The following is a 21207-nucleotide window of genomic DNA, read 5'->3' on the forward strand; positions in this document are numbered from 1 at the left end:
CCCGTTGGACACACTCCTCCTCATTCCATGTGTCTATCGGCAGGATTTTTGAAAACCCTCTTTGCACTCTATGTATTCATCCCAGGAGCAAAGGAGGAAAATGGGAAGCCAGAGTTGGTTAGGAAGGTAACAAAGAGTACTAGGGAGAAATGGATGTATGGCTATTTGTGGTTGGTCCTACTTTGGTCAAATATTTATCCTATGTTCACAGAGTGCTGAGTCCTGGCTAGTTATTCAAACGCAATGTAAGAATGCACTACAGGGATGCATTTAAGGTAGTGGGACTAAGAATATATCAGAGGACGAAAAGGTTAAAGGCATTTTCAATCTATCACTGATTCAGTCTCTCCTTTGCAGAAACAGGCTGACCTTTCACAGCAAGGAGAATGGCTTGGAATCATAACTAGCTCTTCCAGTAACTTTACCATTACAGTTGGAGAAAAATCAGAAAGCATTAAAGGGATTGAATACATTAGAAATAATTTTCTCAGGTCAGCTATAGTTAAAACCTCAAAGAACTAGAACTTGATTAATCATTGTATTCAATAGCTATACCTTAATGAAATTACCCAGGTCTTTGAGTTTTATAATTTATTATGCTTTTAGCTAGATATAAAATACCAAATTGATATAAAGATAAAAGCTGATTAATTCATCATCTATTAATTTTTAAAAATTTAAAAAATAAAATCTACATCGTAACATTAAAAATGGTTAATTCTATACTTTGCCTCCTTGTACAACCAAAAGAACAACAACAAATTTAACATCAAAAAACAACCAGAACTGCCAGAAAATCGAACTGTATGAAACAACCAACAACCAAGGAGTTAAAGAAGAAACATTCATCCAGACCAGTAAGAGGGTCAGAGATGGGTAGCCAGGGCAGAGAAGACTCGTGGCAAGGTGGTGGCTGGAGACCAGGAGGTCCCACGTTTGCATGTGGATAAACCAGGAGGAACAACTGGGAAGCGAAACAGACTGTGCAACCCAGGGTTCCAGCATGCTGGGGTGGGGGAAGAAAGCCTCAAAACCTCTGGCTGTAAAAACCTGTCCAGGTTGCAGCAGCAGGAAAAACTCACAGCTTCACAGAAGAGTTTGTTGAAGAGAACCACAGGGTCCTAGAATGTACACAAACCCACCCACCTGGGAATCAGCACCAGAAAGGCCCAATTTGCTTGTGGATAGAGGAGGAAGTAACTGAAAGCCTAGGAGAGCCAAGCAAGCAGCACTGTTCACTCTCAGATCCCTCCCACACATACAGCACAATGCAGAGACCTGGGTTGCCCCGTCGTGGCAAATACCTAAGCCTCCACTCATTACTATGTAACAGGTGAGCCAAGACAAAGAAATATGGCCCAAATGAAAGAATAGATTAAAACTCCAAAAATAGAACTAAGACATGAAGAGATAGGTTGGCTAACCTATCAGATGCAGTGTTCAAAACACTGGTAATCGGGATGCTCACAGAAATGGTTGAGTATAGTTGCAAAATAGAAGAAAAAGTGAAGGCTATGCAAAGTGAAATAAAGAAAAATATACAGGGAACCAACAGTGAAGGGAAGGAAACCAGGATTCAAATCAACAATTTGGAGCCAAAGGAAGAAATAAACATTCAACCACAACAGAATGAAGAAACAAGAATCCAAAAATATAAGGAGAGGCTTAGGAATCTCTGGGACAACTTTAAACATTCCAACACCTGTGTCATAGGGGTGCCAGAAGGAGATAGGAAGAGCAAGAAATTGAAAACTTACTGTATTTTCCGGACTATAAGACGCACTAGACCATAAAACGTACCTAGGTTTTAGAAGAGGAAAATAGGAAAAAAAACCCTGCTCCACCACCGCCCCGCCCCGCCCTCGAGCCAGGTAAGCCACATTCGGACTATAAGACGCACCCCCATATTCCTCCCAAATTTGGGGGGCGGGTAGTGTGTCTTATAGTCCAAAAAATACGATATTTGAAAAAATAATGAAGGGGAATCTCCCCAATCTGGCAAGGAAATAGACTTCCAGGAAGCCCAGAGAGTCCCAAAGAAATGGGACCCAAGGAAGCACACACCAAGTCACATCATCATTAAGTTACCCAAGATTAAAGAGAAGGAGAGAATCTTAAAAGCAGCAAGAGAAAAGGAGACAGTTACCTACAAAGCAGTTCCCATAATACTACTAGCTGATTTCTCAAAAGAAAACTTGCAGGCAAGAAGGGGCTGGAAATAAGTATTCCAAGTCATGAAAGGCAAGGACCTACATCCAAGATTATTCTATCCAGCAAAGCTATCATTTAGAAGGGAAGGCAGATAAAGTGCTTCCCAGATAAGGTCAAGTTAAAGGAGTTCATCATCACCAAGCTCTTATTATATGAAATGTTAAAGTGACTTATCTAATAAAAAGATCAAAAATATGAACAGTAAAATGACAACTATCAACAACTATCAACAACTGAACCAAAAAAAAAAACAAGAACAAAAACAAAAACAAAGTAAACAAACAACTAGAACAGGAACAGAATCACAGAAATGGAGATCACATGGAGGGTTATCAGCAGGGAGGGGGAGGGGAGAGAATGCGGGAAAAGTACAGGGAATAAGCATAAATGGTAGGTACAAAATAGACAGGGGGAGGTTAAGAATAGTATAGAAAATGGAGAAGCCAAAAACTTCTATGCACAACCCATGTACATGAACTAAAGGGGGGAATGCTGGTGGGAGGTGGGGTGCAGGATGGAGGGGAATAAAGGGGAGAAAAAAATGGGACAACTGTAATAGCATAATGAATAAAACATACTTTAAAAATGCTTAAGTCTAAGACTCCACAAATAAGGATTCTGGCTTGGTTTTTTATAAAAATATTTTATTTATTTAGTTCTTTAAAGAGAGGGGAAGGGAGGAAGAAAGAGAGGGAGAGAAACACTGATATATGAGAAAATCATGGATAGGCTGCCTCTTGCAGGCCCCCAATTGGGGACCTGGCCCGAAACCCAGGCATCTAACTGGCAACCTTTCGGTTTGCAGGCCGTAGCTCAGTGCACTGAGCCACACCAGGCAGGGCAGAATTCTGGTTTTAAAATACTAAAAGAAGTATTTTCATTCCCAAATCAATAAAGTACTTAAAAATTAAAGATGCAAATTCCTTTATCTCTTACCAGAATATTTGTATCTCAGATTTCCAATTGGGAAATCCAATTGAGATTTCCAGTGAACTTAGATATAAGGAAAACACCAATAACCTCTCTCCACCCCCGCAAAAAACTGCCCGTCAGCTCATGCAAAAATTATAGTGAATAATTAAAGAATAACAAAATCTACAGTTAGTTACGAGCCGAGGCCAGAAACCTAAGAAAAATCAGAATTATAGGAAATTCTTCACTTATTCAATAAACGAAGCACTTTGTCCCAGACTTGGGGATACAATGATGAACCAAATAGACAAAGGGGTTCCTGCAGTCACGCAGCCTGTGTTCTAAGGGTTAGTAACGGGAAGCTGCAGGAACAGTGCAGTGACTGAAAGAACTGCAAATGCAAAGGTCCTGAGGTAGAACGAACCAGCCCCATCTGAGAACCGAAAAAGCCAGAGGGGCCGTCAGACGTACCCTAAATAACTAAAATACAAGACAAAATGTGCTAGAAATCCATAAGGGGGATGCTGACAATACAACAGGAGTTCAGAAAGGGGATGAGTTACCGCCAGGCATGAGTGGATCTGAACCGGCTGGCAGGTAAGCGTGAGAGAATGGAGAAAGGGAAGCGGCACCAGGCTGAGGGACCAGTGTGAGTAACTGTGCAGACATGGAGGAAAGCAGAACCGGCGTGGCCGTTGAATTTCACTCTGGGAAGCCCAAGGGCAGTAGCAGGAGGGACGATCAGAAGGACAACTGACGCCCAATGGCAGAGGGCCTGCTGACTGTAGGCCGAGTGCTCTGAACTCCATTCAGCAGGCAGTGTGGACAACTCAAGGTCAATTCCTTAAAAAGGGAGATGGGTGATTTCATCTGAGTTATGCTTTAGAGGGATAAATCTCAAATATCACAGTTGCTCTCAGCTCTGGGAAATGGAAAGGGTTACTATAAATAGTTAGCTAATTATCAATAAGAAAGGAAGCAAAGGGAATTGGACACTGTTAAGCATAATCAACCAGGGAGCATAAACCTGTTTGTTTCATCAGGAAGCTGCAGATTCACACACTCCAGGGGAGCTCAGCATTTCCCCCCTACCTACCATGCAAAGGGGATTAACACCAGATTTTGGGGGGGGAGCAAGGGGTGGTAAGCATATGCGCAACGGAAGTCAAGGTGGCACAGGGAGAGGTGTTTGACCATAGAAGCCTGTCGGTCTAATCTGGGAAAGGGGTCATTGGCTAGGGAGGGGGTGGACTCATCAGAAGCTCACAAAAGCTTCGAAGTTGACTGGTTATTTTTGAAAAAGCTCCTGGTCATAATCCCAGGGGAACAAAGGAGGGAGGGGGGAGAAGGGGGGGAGAGAGAGAGAGAGAGGGAGAGAGAGAGGGAGAGAGAGGGAGAGAATCTCATCCACCCAGTAATGCACTTGCCTTTGTTCACACGCACTCTCTCTCACTGGAGAACACGCAACCGTGTGGGTCTAGCAGCCAGCCGGGCTGGCCCAAGACTGCACAGGCTCCATAGGACTAAGCTTTAATATGAAGCAGAAACTCTGGAAGCTGGCCTTTGTGTCGGCCTTGCTGAAGACAAGGTTGGACTGTTTCCATGGCAGGATGGACGGAGATGGGACACTGGAAGCGCAGGGGGCAGCTTCTATTTCCACCCAAATAAATCTTGCCACACCACTATCTCCCGTGCTTGGGTCCATGAAGTGCTTTTCTCGCAATCCCATGGGACAGCCTGATTTCCACCGGCCACAAAAGGACTTCCAGCACAGTTAGATGGAGACCGTTGCTTTGTTGGGGAACAGCTGCAGTTTTCTGAATTTCAGGCTGAAGAGCTTTGGTTGGCTTGCACACTGATGGGAAAATTAACTTCTTGAAATGAGGACCTTCAACGGTTCCTCAGAGCTTTTGGCTTCTCCTGCCAGCTGCCAGTGCCCCGCTGTGCTTTTCCCTCTTGGCATGTATCACAATGTTAATCACAGAGGCCTGTGTGCGGGGACATCTTTACCAAGCCTCCCCTGCTAGACTCTTAAGCTCCCTAATGGGGAGGGGAGCCTCCCTGCACAAAGGCTTGATGGCTGGAAAATGGTACCCTAGCACACTGGAACAACCTACCCCCTCAAGCCCTAAGCCTATCTTTGGAGACTGGGGACAGGAGCTTCTCCACCTGGGTCCTCCCTCCCTTTTTCCTGCTCCAGCTGCTCCTTTGCACCCAGCCCTGCCCCTAACTGTGTCCAGCAGGAACCTGCCTAGCAGTGGTTAGGGAAGATTGGTGGGAGTACATGTGACTTTTAGTTTGTTACTATAACTATCTGTTTTCAAATTTTTTAACAAGAGTTTGTAATAAGAACTTACATAATAATGAAAAAATCAATGTGTTACAAAAGAACTCCTTCGAAATTAGCACTTCAAAAACAATGAACCAGGACCTTGAAGCCATGATCTTTTTTGCAAAAGACTTCCCCCCCCACTGGGTAGGTAGAGAGAGGCAATCCAACGCTTGTCCCTTTCAGGGCAGGCTGGACACCTGCCTGGGAATAACTGCAAGGTTCCTCTACAGAAGCAGCAGTGTCCGGCCTCCACTGCCCATTAGAGCCGTCCAGGGACATTTTGAAAATTCTGAGGCCAGCCTCCCTCCAGCCCATCCCTAAATCGGACTGGGGGTGGGGGGGAGGGATGCAGGCAGCTCCCAGATAATCCCAGTGTGTAGCCAGGTTGAAAGTCCTTGAACCTACTGGATAAAATGTCCTCGCAACCCTCCGAGGGGAACGTGCCCAGACCCAGAAGTCAGTCCCCCCCTTTATTAACAAAGACTGCCAAACTCAGTTTCCTCCTTTGAACAAATCTCAGGATTATTGCTGTCCTCGGTCCCCTCGGACACTAGGTAGGGATGCTAAGTGTGGCAGGGACTGGATTACAGCCTGAATTCCAGGAGAACAGTCCCACAAACAGCAAGCCTGCCAGCTGGCTTCCTGGCTGTTGTCTTTTCATACTGTTTCTAGAACACTGGGGATTTATAGCCACTAATGATCTGTACCGTCCCAAGGAAAACCATTGAAGGATAAATTTAATTAAACAAAGACACAGGAATAAATACAGACTAGGTTCTGACAAAACAACTGTTTTTTGGCAGTGGTCACTTCCATTTAAAACAAATACAGATGTTTGGGGAAGATTCTTTATGTTTTTGAAAAACAGCACTTCTTTTTCTCACAGCCTGGGGGGATTGTGATAAAACCATGGGGTGGGGTGGCAGAAGCACTGGACTCAGCGTTCCCATTACCCTTCCAAATCTTCTTTACCAGGTGGTCCCCACTCATGGCTCATGGCTTCAGTTCAAATGTCACCTCTTCCAGGAAGCCTTTCCCAGGTTGGCTGGGTTCCTTCCTCTGACTCCCTAGCGCCATACACATGGCTCCACTCTTGCTCTTCAGCATTTTCCCTGTGCTGTTGGAAGGAGCTGACCAGAAGCTGTCAGCCCCACAGGCACATGACCTTGGTCTGCCTCAGTCTGGATTCCCCAGGGCCTAGCACCGTGTCCTCGCGCACGTCGTCAGGGCTCCTAACTGCTCATCTGCTGACTGAACAGTGGCAAAGGCCCAGCCCCCTGCCTCCCAACTCTAGGATGCTCCTAGAGTCCTAAAAATACTCTCTTCCACCAGAAATGGCGTCACAGGAAGAAGACTGAGATGGGAACAAGACTCCTTCCTCTCCTTATCACCAGCAAGAGGGATTCCCGCACCAGAAGAGGGCTCAAGAGGGCAGTGACAGCGGGAACCAGCTCCCAGTGGCAGACACCAGAAGAATCATCGCAGCGGCTGAGGACCCGCTGCCTTGCTGTCTATGGCACGCCCGGTACCTAGCACAGACCTGGCACAGTGCAGGTGCTCAACATTACTTGTGAATGGACAGATGAACCCAAGTCCACCTTACACAGACACAGGGTTAACCCGTGACCCTCCCTGACCAGTCTTATCTAGGCTGTAGGGTCTGAGATAAACAGGGTGAGTATTATTTTTCCTCAGGGTGCTGTGTTCCATACAGTGGCTGTTTGGTGGACATCTGTTGATTTGACATGACAGCTGCCAGCCTATTAGAGTTGCAGGTCCCCCCATAGCCTCCCTTACCACAGCCATAATTTAACACTTAATTTGCAATTGATTATTTAATGTCTCTTTCCCGTGTCATATGAGGGCAGTGCTTGTTGTGTTCGGCCTTCCAGCTCAAATATCTAACAGGGTGTCTGGCATATGGTCAATTTTTAAAAACATATTTGAATGGCTGACTGAATTGATTTGTCAAATTGTTCAAAGTGCTGGAAAAACAACAGTGAATAAAATAGATTACAAAATCAATCCATCGATCCCTGTCCCCATGGAGCCAGTGGTGTGAGGGAGCCAGCTCCTACTGACTCACTGCACAGGCTGTACACACCGCCGCCCAACTCCACATTCAGCAAGGCCAAGTGCATTTCTTGAAATCAGCTGCAGTGGCAGTATTTACACCACAGGAATTGGTGAACATTACAAATTGGAGTTTTTCCCCCCTGGAGATCTAATTGTTAAGCACATGTCAGCACACCACTGACAGGGGCAAGACATCAAATAAACAGGTAAAGCATTTGTTATGTTAGATTTTATAAGTGCTGTGGAACAAAATTAAGCAGGAAATAGCATGGCCAGAAGACAATCTCACTGAAAGATTATTTTATACATGGACCTGAAGGAGGTGATATGATCAAGGGACATGAACCTTGCCGGAGGAGGTAAAGGGCAGTTGTGTTTCTTTAGACAGGGTGGGATGAGGTGATCCGATCCAGTGAAGGAATATTGCCTCCGGACCCAGACCTGGCTGCAGCTGGGTCATTTCTGTAAGATTTCATTTTCCTAGAGGTGCAATAGTTAACTGGCGAGCATATCTTATTGCAGAGCTAAATGAGATAATAAAGCACCTGGCAGATGGTAGGAACGCAGCAGACGTTAGCCTCCTTTTTTCTCAGACGAGGGTAAAGCAAGGTCTTGTACCCCAATTCTAGTTCGTATCACTTGTTGGGTGCCTATGAAACCTACACATGGACTTTAGATTCAGACTTCTTTAAATAATGTCACCTATCTTTGACTAAGTTTTGGTTTGTGAGTTCAATTCTGAATTGATCTGATACACAAAATAGGCAATTTTGAATTTTGTAACAAAAGATCTCACCAAACTCAAGCAAAGCCTTGTGGAAGGACAATCCTTAGCGCGTAACTGAGAGTCAGCAAAATTTGCTTGTTTCTCTTAGTTCCCGGAGGATTTTAGGAGGGATGTTAACTGTGTCTGCTCAGTCTTCCCGGGTGAAATAAATCAGTGAGGATTTGATGACTAAGAGCCCCAAAGTCAGTGCTCAAATCTATCTCAGCTTCCCAACCCCCCCCCTCCCGCCACCCCGAGCTTCCCATGCACGGTAGATTTAAGTGCCTTCCTTCATTTGTGATCTCAAAACCCTGGCGTAGTGCCTTGGCCCAGGGAGCTTGGAAAACTTGCATCTGGTTACATTGGACAAGGAGCACGGGACACAGACTGTGGTTGCTGTGGCTGACATCATCCTGGGCGAAATCAAAGAGCTTTTACTGACTTTTCAGAATTTTAGACAAGTCCCCTTGCATGCTGTTGACCCCAGTGACAATTGGGCCAAAGCAGAAGGAACACCTTTAAAGACGCGCTCCACTTTTTAAATGGCTCCTGCTGTTATTTAGCCTGAGATGGACAAAACCCAAAAATCATCTACCACAGCAAGAAAGACGAGAAGTGGATTATTAGGGCTGTCATTCCACTTGAGCGGGAAGCAGTGGGGTTCCTGCCCACTCAAACTCAAAAGCTCTGTCAGAGTTACAGCTCCCCAAACACAGGCAAAACCCAAACGTGCATTTTGGGGCCCGGTTCCCTTCTCTTATCATGTCTGAAAGCACTAATCTTATTTTGACAGCTGCCGTTGGATGTAAAGACTTTCAAGAGAAAAAGTGAGTCAGCCTTGTGCTTAGACTCTGGGAGAAACGAAACAGATCCAGGGTCGGAGAAAAAAACAATCTGTCCTTTCGGCAAACTCCAGCGGGGCTTGCGTCCTTCTCTCCCGGTTGAATTCTTTTTTAAATCAATTCTCCGGCTCACTAACAAGACTTTAGTGTTCTTTTAAGAATGGAAAAGAAAGGGGGCCCCAAAGTAAAGCTTTAAAACAGTAAATCCGACTGAATTAGGTTGAGTAAAATAATAAACATGAACGAATAACGCCCTCCTCTTGCAGAGCGCTTTGCAATTTCCAAAGGGCTGTCATGTCGTTGCATTCTTAATACAAACTCTCTACTAGCGGGCGCTCCCAGGGAGAGATCCAGTTTGAAACCTTTAGGTCAGTGGTTTCCAAACTTGAGCTTACATCAGAATCCCCTAGGAGGCTTGTTAAAATGCACATTCCTAAGCCCCACCTCAAGTTTAGGGTAGGGCCTGAGAATTTGTATTTTTAACGGGTTACCCCACAGAGCTGAAGCTGCTGTCTGGGACCCCCACTTTGAGAACCACTTGTCTCGGTGCTTGTGACAATAAGAAAGCAGAGAAGCTCTACAAGCTTCAAACTCAGTTCTCCCTGCTGGGTATTACCTCTTTCACAACTGGGATTTCTGCACGCACTTTTAGTCAGCCCAGTTTTCCCGCTGGGCCCTCTCATCCAGGCTACCCTCCTCCCCCTTTTAAGCCCTGCACCCTGGCACAGCCCGAGGGTGAGCACACTGCACGCAATGGTGTCCAAGTTCCCGGGCCCAGCAGGCGGGGCTGGGAGGGAGCCGATGACCGAACCGCCTCCACTCTGCCTTGGGCAGTCTGGGCCATTTACTCTGGGGCTGTGTGCACAGCCTGCTCTTGCTCCAAGCATCGTGGGCCATCCCACAGCTCTGACCCTGACCTTCCTGTCCACACCCCTTTCTCCCTCCAGGATTCCATCCGTTTGCAGAGTCAATTAGCACCACCAAGCATGTCCTGTCTGGCATTTCCTGAACTCTAATCCTCCACGTCCACCACTTGTGTGGGCTCTTTCTCGCAGTCACTAGTTTTCCCTCAAAACTAGATTTCTTCCCTAAAGTTATCCCCTGTCTTCTGCCATAAACTCCTCCCTGGAGCAGAGGTTACTGCTGTGGTCTCCTAATTAACACTGTGGCATAAGAAACACATGCACTGAACTGATTGAACTGATGAGAACCGCAAACTGATAGCATCTTTCCTAATTCACTCCCCATGTGTGGAGCACAAGGGAAGCCAAGATCTGAGTATTTCTCGGGTCTCAGACACGTAGGAGAAACACTGATTTTTCTCCCTCCACTCCATAAGACTGGCTCACAGAGGGGGAGTCAGAAAGTACTGAATGACTAAATGAATGGATGGATGGAGAGATGGCATTTCTGCCTCCACTCTCTAATTCTAATTCTAATTCCATTTTATATATATGTATATAAATTATTATATAAATTATATATATACATACATATTACTGCCAGACTCAATTTACTAAAACATGATTTTACACTTCACACCCTGTGTTCATCCCCCCACTCACAAAAGACCACCCGTTGGAACCTGGTTTAGAACCAGATCACCCCTGAATTTGTTTGGGCTTGCATTCCTTCCCTTGCCCCCACTCATACCCCACACAGACCACCCCAGGCAGGCACTGTGCTCTAGCTAGCATCCCCCAAAGACAACAAGCCCTGCATTTTTCTTCTCTTCTCTGACTTGCTAGTAAGACCTCCTCAACTCTTCCCTGTTCTATCAGTCTCTGATCCTTTGTCTCAGCACCCGCTTACATTCCCAAACACCTTGTTCTAAACATACTTACATATCAACATATATATTTGTTCGAGTTATAAGTGACAATGAATTGCACATATTTAAAGTATACAATTTAATAAATATGACATATCAACGTGTCACCATAATCAAGATAATGAACATACCCATCACCCCTAAACCCCCCAAATTTCCTCATGCCCCCTTGGTAATCCCTTCTCCTGCCTCTCCCAGCCCCCGGGCCCCAAGCAACCACTAATCTGCTCTGTCACACAGATTAGTTGCCATTTTCAAAAATGTTATATAAATGGGATCTTTTTATTTCATTGTATCAGTTAGAACCTCCAGTACAAGGCTGACTGGAAGTGATGAGAGTGGACACACTGTCTTGTTCCTTATCTTAGGAGGAAAGCCTTTAGTCGTTCACCCTTGAGTATGATGTTAACTGAAGGTTTTTTCATAAATGTCTTTCATCAGGCTGAGCAATTTCCCCTTTATTCCTAGTTTGCTAAGAGTTTGTATAATGAATGAACGTTGGGTACTATCCAAAGCTTTTTCTGCACATAATAGAGAGACCGTATGTATTTTCATTTTTCAGTCTATTAATATGGTGAATTATATCGATTGATTTTTTGGACTTAATTATATATAAATTCTATTTGCTAATTTTTTTCCTCACCTGAGGATATGTTCATTGATTTCAGAAGAGAGGAAGGGAGAGAGAGAGACAGAGACAGAGGGACATCGATGTGAGAGAGAAACACTGATTGGTTGCCTCCTGTATGCGCCCTAACCTGGGATTGAACCCACATCTTTGGTATGTGCCCTGGCTGGGAATCAAACCCACAATCTTTTGGTGTATGGGACCAACAAACTGAGCCATCTGGCTAGGTCTCTATTTGTTAAAATTGTAAGAATTTCTACATCTAAATTCACGAGGAATGTTAGTTATAATTTTGTCTGTTTAATAATGTGACATTTCCTGGATCATGCCTGTTGATTAAACTCAAGTATAAAGCTATTAAAGCACTATGTAGCTTGGGGAAATAATGTCAGGAACATATCTGAAGAATGAAAGCAATCAAGTATATTTGGTGTGGTTCTTGAGAGAGAAAAAATATGAGAAAGCTGGATGAGAAAGTTTACATTTTTTTGCCAAGTGAAGTTATCTAAATGTTGCATTGTTATTATTCTTCTGGGTAGATTAAATAGTCCAGAAGGGAGGGAAAGGAAAGGAAAATTCCTTATTTAAAACAATAAAGCAAGAAAAGGAAACAAAATAAAATTCTTTCGTGGCAGTGGGAATTCAAGGGGAAGGGAGGATGGGAGAAATAGAGGTGAAAAGATGCACGCTTCATGAGCATTCCTCCTGCCCCGTGTTTTGGGGGAAAAGGGAAGGACAGAACCCTCCCCAGAGCCCTCTGGGCCAGGCACTAGGCCAACGCTTTTGCATATACTGTACTTTTCGGACCATGAGACGCACCTAGGTTTTAGAGGAGGAAAATAGGAAAAAAATTTTTGAAGCAAAAAATGTGGTAAAATATTTAATAATATCCTTTAAAGCAGAAATCCTGTAGCGAGCCAGGTAAGCTACATTTGGACTATAAGATGCACCCCTATTTTCCTCCCAAATTTGGGGGGGGGTGTCTTATAGTCTGAAAAATACGGTACCTCCTATAATGGTACTAGGTAAGGAAGACTTTTTGGAGGACAGGAGAATCCAGTGTTGACCTCCAGCATATCCCAAATGGCTCGTATGGACAGAACTGTGAAGGGAAGATTATTTCATGTGCTTGACCTAGTATTTGAAAGGAAGGGCACATTTTGAGCCACTGACCAACTGGTATCCAGAGGGGGGTTATCTGGACAGCGAAGAGACCCAACACCAGGTCATCTAAAGATGTGTTTACACTTCCCCCAAAGAGGAGAAAATTAGTGGGGGTGGGGGTAGGCAACACTCTTCAATAATGAAGGGGCTTTCTCTTCTCATTGGAAAAGGAAATACACTTTTTAGGATATGGCTGCAGGTGGCAGAAATTTGATCAATGGTGGGCATTATGGAGAGTAGGGTTTCAGCTCAACCTCTGATGCAGGCTGCCTGGGGCAAGGGGGTGCAGGAGTGCTGCTGACCTGGTGTCCCCGATGGGGGATGGCGGTGGTTATGCACCACTGCCTATCTGGGACACCAGGAGAGAATACATTCCTGGGGTATGTGGGAGAGGGAGCTAAAAGTCCGACAGCCAAGGCTCACTTCCACTTGAGGAACCTGTGAATTAGCTGTGTCTGCCTCCTCTCTCCTCATGGGCAGAGCATGAATACAAAATGATGCGTGTGTGTGTGTGTGAGAGAGAGAGAGAGAGAGATGCAGTCACCTAGGAGGCACTCGCACAATTGTTGTGCACAATGACACACCACAGCAGCTGGTAGTGGACTTGGGGGATGATAACCATTTGAATGTTAGCTTTGGTGAATTCGTTCTGAATCTCCCCTGGGATCAGTGAGCTTTTGAACCTGCCTGTCTCCTGGGCTTAGAGGAGTTCCTCTGATTGCTGGGTTACTCTGCTGCCTTCTGGGGGCCCTCAAGGATCAAACTGTGGTTAGGAGATAAGAATGTGAAGTCCCAGGATTCGTATTCTGGTTTGAATACCTTACTAGCCATATGACCTTGAGTAAACTGTCTAACCTTTTTATTGTACCTTATTTTCCTTATCTGTAAAGTGAGAATGATAAAACCTGCTTTAAGAGCTGGTGTGAGAATCAAATGAGGTAACAGCTATAAAGCACTCGGGAGAGCTCCTGGCACATGGCAAACACTTAGCCAGAGGCTCGAGTTAGGCCTGTCTTCATGTGCAGCTCGCTGACCTGGGCAAGGGCTGTAGTCACATTTGGTGGCAATGACCTCAATTGTCTATTTGATTTACTCTCAGGGAAGAATGTGAGCTCTGAGAGAGTAGGAGCATGGGTGGTTTAGTCACTATTTTATTTCCAGCAATCTGGATGTGAGGGCAATCCGGCTGCAACATCTGTCACCCCACTGATCGCCAGGGTTGATTCGGCTGATCTGGCTGGCTAGGCGGGTGTCCCCTTCCTCCTTCACCGATCCATGTGCGTCCCTCCCGAAGCTGTCCGCTCGGTCAAAGAGGACGACCTTCCCAACTAGAGGAGAGGACCGGTCTTTGGTCAAGGGTATAGGAGTAGCTGCGCTCCCCTGCTAGAACCTCCAAACAAGCTCTCTAGGTCCAGTAATCTGCATGCTGCCTGGCACATCTTCCTCAAAAGTGGAAACAGTTATGTTTCATTCTTTTCTGGGCCCACTGAGTCTTTCTTGGTGCTGCAGGGACAGGTGCCTACAAGCAGCTCTGAAACAGACATCAGGGCTTGGCCCAGCCTCCCCTTGGCACAACTTTTCACTGTCTACCCCTGGACCAAAGCCACGGGCTAACATGGACTTGTCAATAAGATAGATCTTAATTTGTCACCACCCTTCCCATCTTATGGGTGAGGACATTGAGTCAAGGAGTTTAAACAACAGCTCAGGGTGAGGCAGCCACATCCCATGAGTGACAATGACAGGATTCAAACCCAGTTCTTTCCCCAAGGTCACTGGCGGGCAACAAGAGTTACTACCTCTTTCTGAGAGAGAGAGGGCAGGGGCGGGGGGAGAGAGGACTGTTCTTTATGTTCTTTAGACACGTTAAGCTAAGTCTGGAGCTGATGATAAAGATAGTTGAACCGCTTCAGAGTGACTGGAGGGCTGGGTCAGATGGGACGGCACAGCCCTGGCCCCAGCCCCAGCCCTTCTCCCTTAACTAGAAGCCCTCCTTCTCTTCCCTCCTTCTGGTCCCCATGCCCTCACTGCCAGTGAATCTCAGAGCATGGCAGCAGTCTATGTCAGAAGTTCATTGACAGTGCAGAGTCCTGGGCCCACTCCAGATCTGCCGACTCTGAATCCCTTGGGTGAGGCCCATGGGTCAGCTTCCAGGTGTTTCTAGTTACTGCAGCTTGAACCACCGCCCTGGATTCACGTCCCTCCTCCCCCCAGGCTTCCTTGACCCTCCATAGTCTGTCTGAATCCTGGGCAGCTTCTGCTTCATGCTCTTTGCCCCTGCAGTTCTCGACTGGAGGGAGCCAAGGCCAGAGCAGCACTTTGGAAGAGCCTGGGGCCTCTGAGCTTGAGGCTGGAAAACCCTGGTGTGTGGGAAAGGCCTTGCTTATGACATCAGGGGAGAACTTTTTACTTTTTTTTGCTGAACTCAAATTCCTCTGGCTTAATGAAGCCAGCCCACAGAAAATGGGCACAGGCAGATCCCAGCACATCACTGGGGCATGAGGCAAGGACAGGAATTTCTTGTGCTCCAAAGAAAGGAGTTAGCAAGGTGGTGGGAAGCTGCGTTACTCTGGCGAAGTTCCTTCGGGAGGAAAAGTTCAGAAGAGGCTGGGCCGGGAAGGCTGGGTGGGGTGGGGCGGAGCCTGAAGAGGATAGAGGGGTGTCTAAAAGGACGTTTAGGTGGTTTGCTAAGCAGTGTGTGAGGTGGCCTTCCCTGGGCTCCCCCAGTTACCCAGTAAATCCTATTAAACCCATGAGCATTTGGTGTGAGTGATTTTTGTTGTGGAAACTGAAGAAGGGTCGGAGGTTCAAGCAGATCAGGGTGAGTCAGGATGAACTCAACAACCTGGGATCCTAGGGTGTGAGAGGAGCCGAAGAACACAGAGCCCCTGGGGTTCATAGAGGTGGAGGCCTTTGGGCTTCCATAGCCACAGAACGGGGGAGGCAGGCAGATGTTCCCTAATCTAGGGGGTGGGCAGGGCGGCCTCTAGCCAACCACCCTCAACCCCGAAACTGAAAAGTGAGAAGACAAAAGGAAAATGCGGTTTGGCTCTAGAAATGCGATGCTAATTACTGCCATTTGTGCAAACTGCTTTCCACTGATGGGTAATTGCTTACCATGCGCTATGATAACAGTTACGCGTTGCATGAACTACACATCTGATTAGCTGAGTTTTATTTGCCTCCATGTGGGCTCATCCTTCCTCATGCCTTTCTTGCCTGGTTGTCTGTGGACTAATACAGTGACTTTATTTACAGCTCGAAAAAAAAAAGTAAGTATGGACACAGCGCTCAGTGTTTGAGTAATTCTCTCCTCTGAGCGGTGGATTTCCCCAGACTGGCTCAAACATCAGTATTATCTAGTGTGGAGGCTTGGCCAAAAAAGAATGTGAGTTCTATTAACACATATCTGTTGGCCCTTTTCTCTGTAGGAAACCCATAAAATCTCCTTCAGCAAAGCACGTAGATCCCTGTGCACCTCTAAAACAGAACCAAATAATCATTCCCAGCCAATGTTACTAACTCATTCTAAGTCCATGCTTCAGAGAACAGACTAAAATATGGAAACAATTCCTCGGGCACCAGTTAGCAGAGACCTGGGATGAAAGGGCTCTTCAGCAGTTCTCCCTGAAGAACAGCTTGGAAGTAAAAGACACCAGCTCATGAATTCAAGGAGGCTATTTCTGAGAAGATGCCTCCAACCATCTTCCGCACTCTTCCTGATGGCCTACCACGTGCTCGGCTCTGGCCTAGGTGCTGTGGTGGCAGAGTAGGCAGTGGAGATCAATACAAAATATATGAATTACAAAACCTCATCTGTTTCTTTAGGGGGTTGATGACTCGGCTGGGTGATGGGCCACAGATAAATGAGCCCAGATAAAAGAAGAGGGAGCTGGAGAGAAAGAGGAGGGCAGTACAAGTACATCAGCAAAGCAATCTTACTTCTGCAAGTGGTCTGATCCGAGTTGAGGATGTATCCTTGTTTGCACCTGCAGACGTACGAGCCAGGGGTGTTGATGCAGAAGTGGGCACAGTTATGCTCCCGGAGGCTGCACATGTGGACCACTGAAAGGGAAGATATGGCAAGCTTAGGCAACAATAATGCCTTCTCTAACTTCACGCACACGGCAAACATTTATTCAGAACCTACTCTGTGATGGAGAGAGCAGGGCCCAAAGAGAAAGAAGCTGCAGTCCCCACCCTCAAGGGGTTTAAAGCCTCTGGTGGGAAGAGACAGTTCTAGATAAATGCTCTCAGCCATATGTAGATACAGGGCCGTGGAGGGTTAAAGGGAAATGATGTTGGGCTCTGCCACATGAAATCACCAATATTCAACTAAAAACAGGTCCCAATGCCTTACAAAAACAGAAATTTCATGGTTCAATCAACAATACCCAACCGGTGGGTTGGAAGGTCAGGAAGCTTGACTATACCAGAGCAGCTTTGGCTAAGTGTGGATGGTCAGCAGGCAGCCTTGGAGTTGGAGGAAACGCTAGTAAATGAGCCTGTGGTTAAGAATCAACAGCTTCTCAGGATCATAAATCCCAAGAGTAGTGTGATGTTTTTAGCATGTAAAAGTGTTATGCCAAATTTTGGAGTAAAAAATGCATTCGTATGTTCCATGTTTCCGTAAGTTTTATGTCTCATTTGAAAATATTTCTACATTTAGTTTCTGAAGTACCTCAGCTTTCAGAAAAATCAGTTCTTACATAAGTCTGTTTGGAGCTCATAAAAATTCCTTTTTTTACATTTTAACTTATGACTTTCTAAAAAAAAAAGGCAACTTGAACATATTTCAAATTTACCAACATCAGCATAAACAAGTACAAGTTATGCAAGTGTCCTCAAAAACAAGAAAGATGGCCACATGTGGAAATATATTTATAGAAGCTCAAATAAAAGAAGGTTTCAAAAGCTAAGGACAATCCCATTAATCCAGGGCTTAGGAAAACTCAGCAACCAATGGAATAGATACTATAACTTAGGTATATGGCAGGGTCTGTCCAGAAAGCATCCAGTCACGTAATATGAACAATAGAGATATTTACTGAAGAAGACACAAGAAACACTGTACATAGGACAATGTCACCTCAGTCCCCTTCAAAGCACACACCTCGGGACCTCTCACAGTTCTCCCAATCACTGTCAGCTGCCCCGTTGTATTTTCCTGAATTTCACTGACAGTCTGAAATCTCTTCCCTTTCAAAGGTGATTTTAGTTTTGGGAAAATCCAGAAGTTGCAGGGCACCAAATCTTGGCTGTAGGGGACTGAGTGACCTGGGTGATTTGATGTTTCACCAAACACTCTGCAGGAGATGTGATGCATGACCGGTGGCATTGTCATGGGGAAGCTGCCAATCTCCGGTTGCCCATAGCTGCAGCCTTCTGAATCATCCAAATAGTTTCTGAATGTTCAAGCTTAACACAAAATTTGATGCAGATTCATTGGTCTATTCGCTCATTTTGAATGCAATGGTCACACAGTACACATGCTCACTCAATAGTGTCTACTGCCCCCACTGACTTGTACAGTGAAGTCGTCATTGTTCACACATGTGCATTCCAGTCCACTCTCCTCAGCTGCCAGGTTACACCAGTGTTGCACAAAGCAAACTGTTCTTGTTATAATAACAATGGCTGGACTTTTTCTGGACAGACCTTATATGTCTCCTTACTTCTAAGTAAGAGACATGGTGAGCATTAAATTAACTAGGGGAATAAAACATTTATTTCATAACAATACAATCTAGAATAATTCTTCTGAGTTTATGATTGTCTATGATTTAGCTCCTAAGATACAAATAAAATACAGGTAAGATTCGGAAAGTTCATAGATTAAATCCAATCATTTTTACTTTGGTGTGAAATAAATATGTCTTTGTGACCATGGGCAACTTAATTAACCTCTTTGTATAAAATGGAAATGAAAATAGCACCCTCTTGCAAGGGCCCTTGTAAGGGTTGAAATAATCCAGATGGTAAAGTGCTTAGAACAGGGCCCAGTACCGGCGGATGAATGCTCATATGTACTAACCGTTGTGTAGCCAAGGACAAGCGTGGTGGTCTTTGTTTTGTTTTATATAAGTAGGTTCATCCTACAAATATTGATCTTCAACTTGGTTTTTCACTGAACGTTATTCACAAAGTCTATCTATATTATATATACCATCTTCATAGCACCTAAGATGCACCCTCATTTCAGAGATGTTAAAATGTGAAGACACATGCAGTCGATACTCATTATTTGCAGATTCTGAATTTGCGAACTTGCCTACTGGCTAAAAGTTATTTGTGACCCCAAAGCCAACACTCCCAGTGCTTTCACAGTCCTGTGGACATGCTCAGTGCAATGAAACATGGGCGTCGCCTAAGGCACGTGTCACCAGCTGAGGCTGAATGAGGCGATGCTCTGTCTTATAAAGGTGTCCTTTTCAAGGTCTACTTCGTGCTATGGTTTTCGCATCTTTGTGCTTTTCGTTGGTGTTTTGCTGTTTAACATGGTCACAAGCGTAGTGCTGGAGTTTGCGGAATGAACTGCTAGTGAAGTGTCTAGTGTTCGCAAGTGCAAGAGGCGGTGATGTGCCTTAGGGAGAAAGTGTGCATTAGACAAATTTCGTTCAGGTATGGGACCTCAGTGCTGTGAGCTCTGGGTCCAAAGGTAATGAACCAACAAAAGATATTAAATAAGGTATCTTTAAATAGAAATACACATAAAACAAGATTGTGTATTGATCAGTTGACAAAAGTGTAACCAGTGTCTCACAGGAATCCAACTGTATTTCCCCTACAAGCAATGGTTCAGTATTCGCTAATTCAGTGTTCAACACAACTTTATAGAACGCAATTGCTGAGGATAAGGAGAATCAACTGTATATCTTAGATTTCACCAAATACATTAGCTCTGGTCTATTCCTTTCAATTGCTTTATTCATTGGTCATACGACTCACTTTATTTGGCCACTTCCCCATTAGCCAACATTTGAGCAGGTCCCAAATTCTTGCTTTCACACTACTGTGATGAGTATTCTCCAACACACCTCCCCGAACTCATGTGCCACTATTTCTCCAGGACTGGGTTCCAGTTTAACAGATATGGCCTAATTGCCTTGCAAGGGGTGTCCCACCAGCCATGTACGAGAATAACAATTCCACCCCCCTTACACCTTCAGCACTCGACATTATCAACTTTAAGTTTGTGACAGTACGTGAGGGAAAAATCATCACTCTGATTTTAATTTGCATTTGCTTTGCGCCCTGGAAGGCTTTTTTCTTTGAGTGGACTGCTGGAGCCAAGTTACCCACGGGCACAAGGGCATTCCTGAGGAAGCCTCCGCATGTCCCTAATTTCCTCCATAATGAAGGAAGTCTAAGGTCTAGAAAACCAGCCACACAGCGCCTAAGAACTGGTACAAGTGATGAGCCCAGTGCCCGTCTTCTCAGTAGGACCCTGGCAGATAAAGTAGGAAGGAGGGAGACGTGAGGCAGAGAAAATACCTCCTGGGCAGCAGATAGCCCAGTGGTGAAGACATTAGCTTTGCCACTTACTGTGTATTACTTCATTTCTCTAAAGTCCACTTTCTTCACCTGTCAAAGGGGGGAAATTAAAAGAACCATCGCACGTGATTTTAGAGTGGCAGCTTACTGCTAAGGCTTCTTTGGGCCGGGTGCCATAAAAGAAACTGGAACCAGGAGACTGTAAGGTGGTGTCGCGGGGAAAGTGTGCAACTGGCAGCCAGACTTGTGTTCCCGTTCCCCATTTCCTCGAGCAAGTGAGGAAAGTTCAGACAGCTTGGGTAGCTCTTTTTGGCTTATTTCTTTACCTGCAGAATAGTCATGAACAGGACCTAGAAGCCCTCGGCACACATGCTTATTGCTTCCTCTGTGTAGCACCCCCTTGTTCTAGAAACTGCCCTTCTCGCTCCAGAAGCACGGTAACCGTGGGAGCTGCTGTGTTGGTATGAGGCAGCCCCACTCCCGGCCGCCCTTGTGTGTGACAGGCTTTGGCAACCAGAGTCCTTTCTTGGCATTTAGGAGCTAGAACTGAGAAAAAGGGGGTTTAAACCAAAGGCAAGTTTATCTGGGGGACTAACATGCTCTCTGCTCTTGGGCCAGAGGAGTCAGTGCATGGGGAGACAGAGGGAAGAGATGAAGAAAACGCAGGACTTCATTAATCTTCTCAGTAATTCCATGAGTAATATAATGTCATCCCTCCTTTCTCAAGCTAGTTCAGGTTGAATTTCTACTACTGTCGACTAAAAGAATCCTAAACATTTTTACTAAGGTAGAGTAAAAATTCTGCGTCTGTAAAATTTTGTGGATGAGTGTTCAGTGAGTCCACGAGCATCTGGGTCCCCTGCCTTGCTCTCCTGTGGGCCAGGCCTCCATGATGGGACTGACGGGGAGGCAACAGTTCTGCCTCCTCCACTCGCCTGCAAGGGCTCTCAT

At 45.4% G+C, this 21207-nt stretch overlaps 1 protein-coding gene across 5 annotated transcripts in view; it reads right to left on the reverse strand.

The window, feature by feature from the left end:
• MATN2 (matrilin 2) overlaps positions 1–21207 on the reverse strand; it is a 122005-nt gene that overhangs the window by 52727 nt on the left and 48071 nt on the right. For all 5 annotated transcript variants that reach the window (XM_053930191.1, XM_053930188.2, XM_053930189.2 and 2 more), the window contains exon 4: positions 16705–16827. In XM_053930191.1, coding sequence (XP_053786166.1) covers positions 16705–16827 — 123 coding nt within the window. The remainder of the gene's footprint in view (positions 1–16704; positions 16828–21207) is intronic.

This window comes from Desmodus rotundus, chromosome 8, assembly GCF_022682495.2.
Source record: "Desmodus rotundus isolate HL8 chromosome 8, HLdesRot8A.1, whole genome shotgun sequence".
Lineage (NCBI taxonomy): Eukaryota > Metazoa > Chordata > Mammalia > Chiroptera > Phyllostomidae > Desmodus > Desmodus rotundus.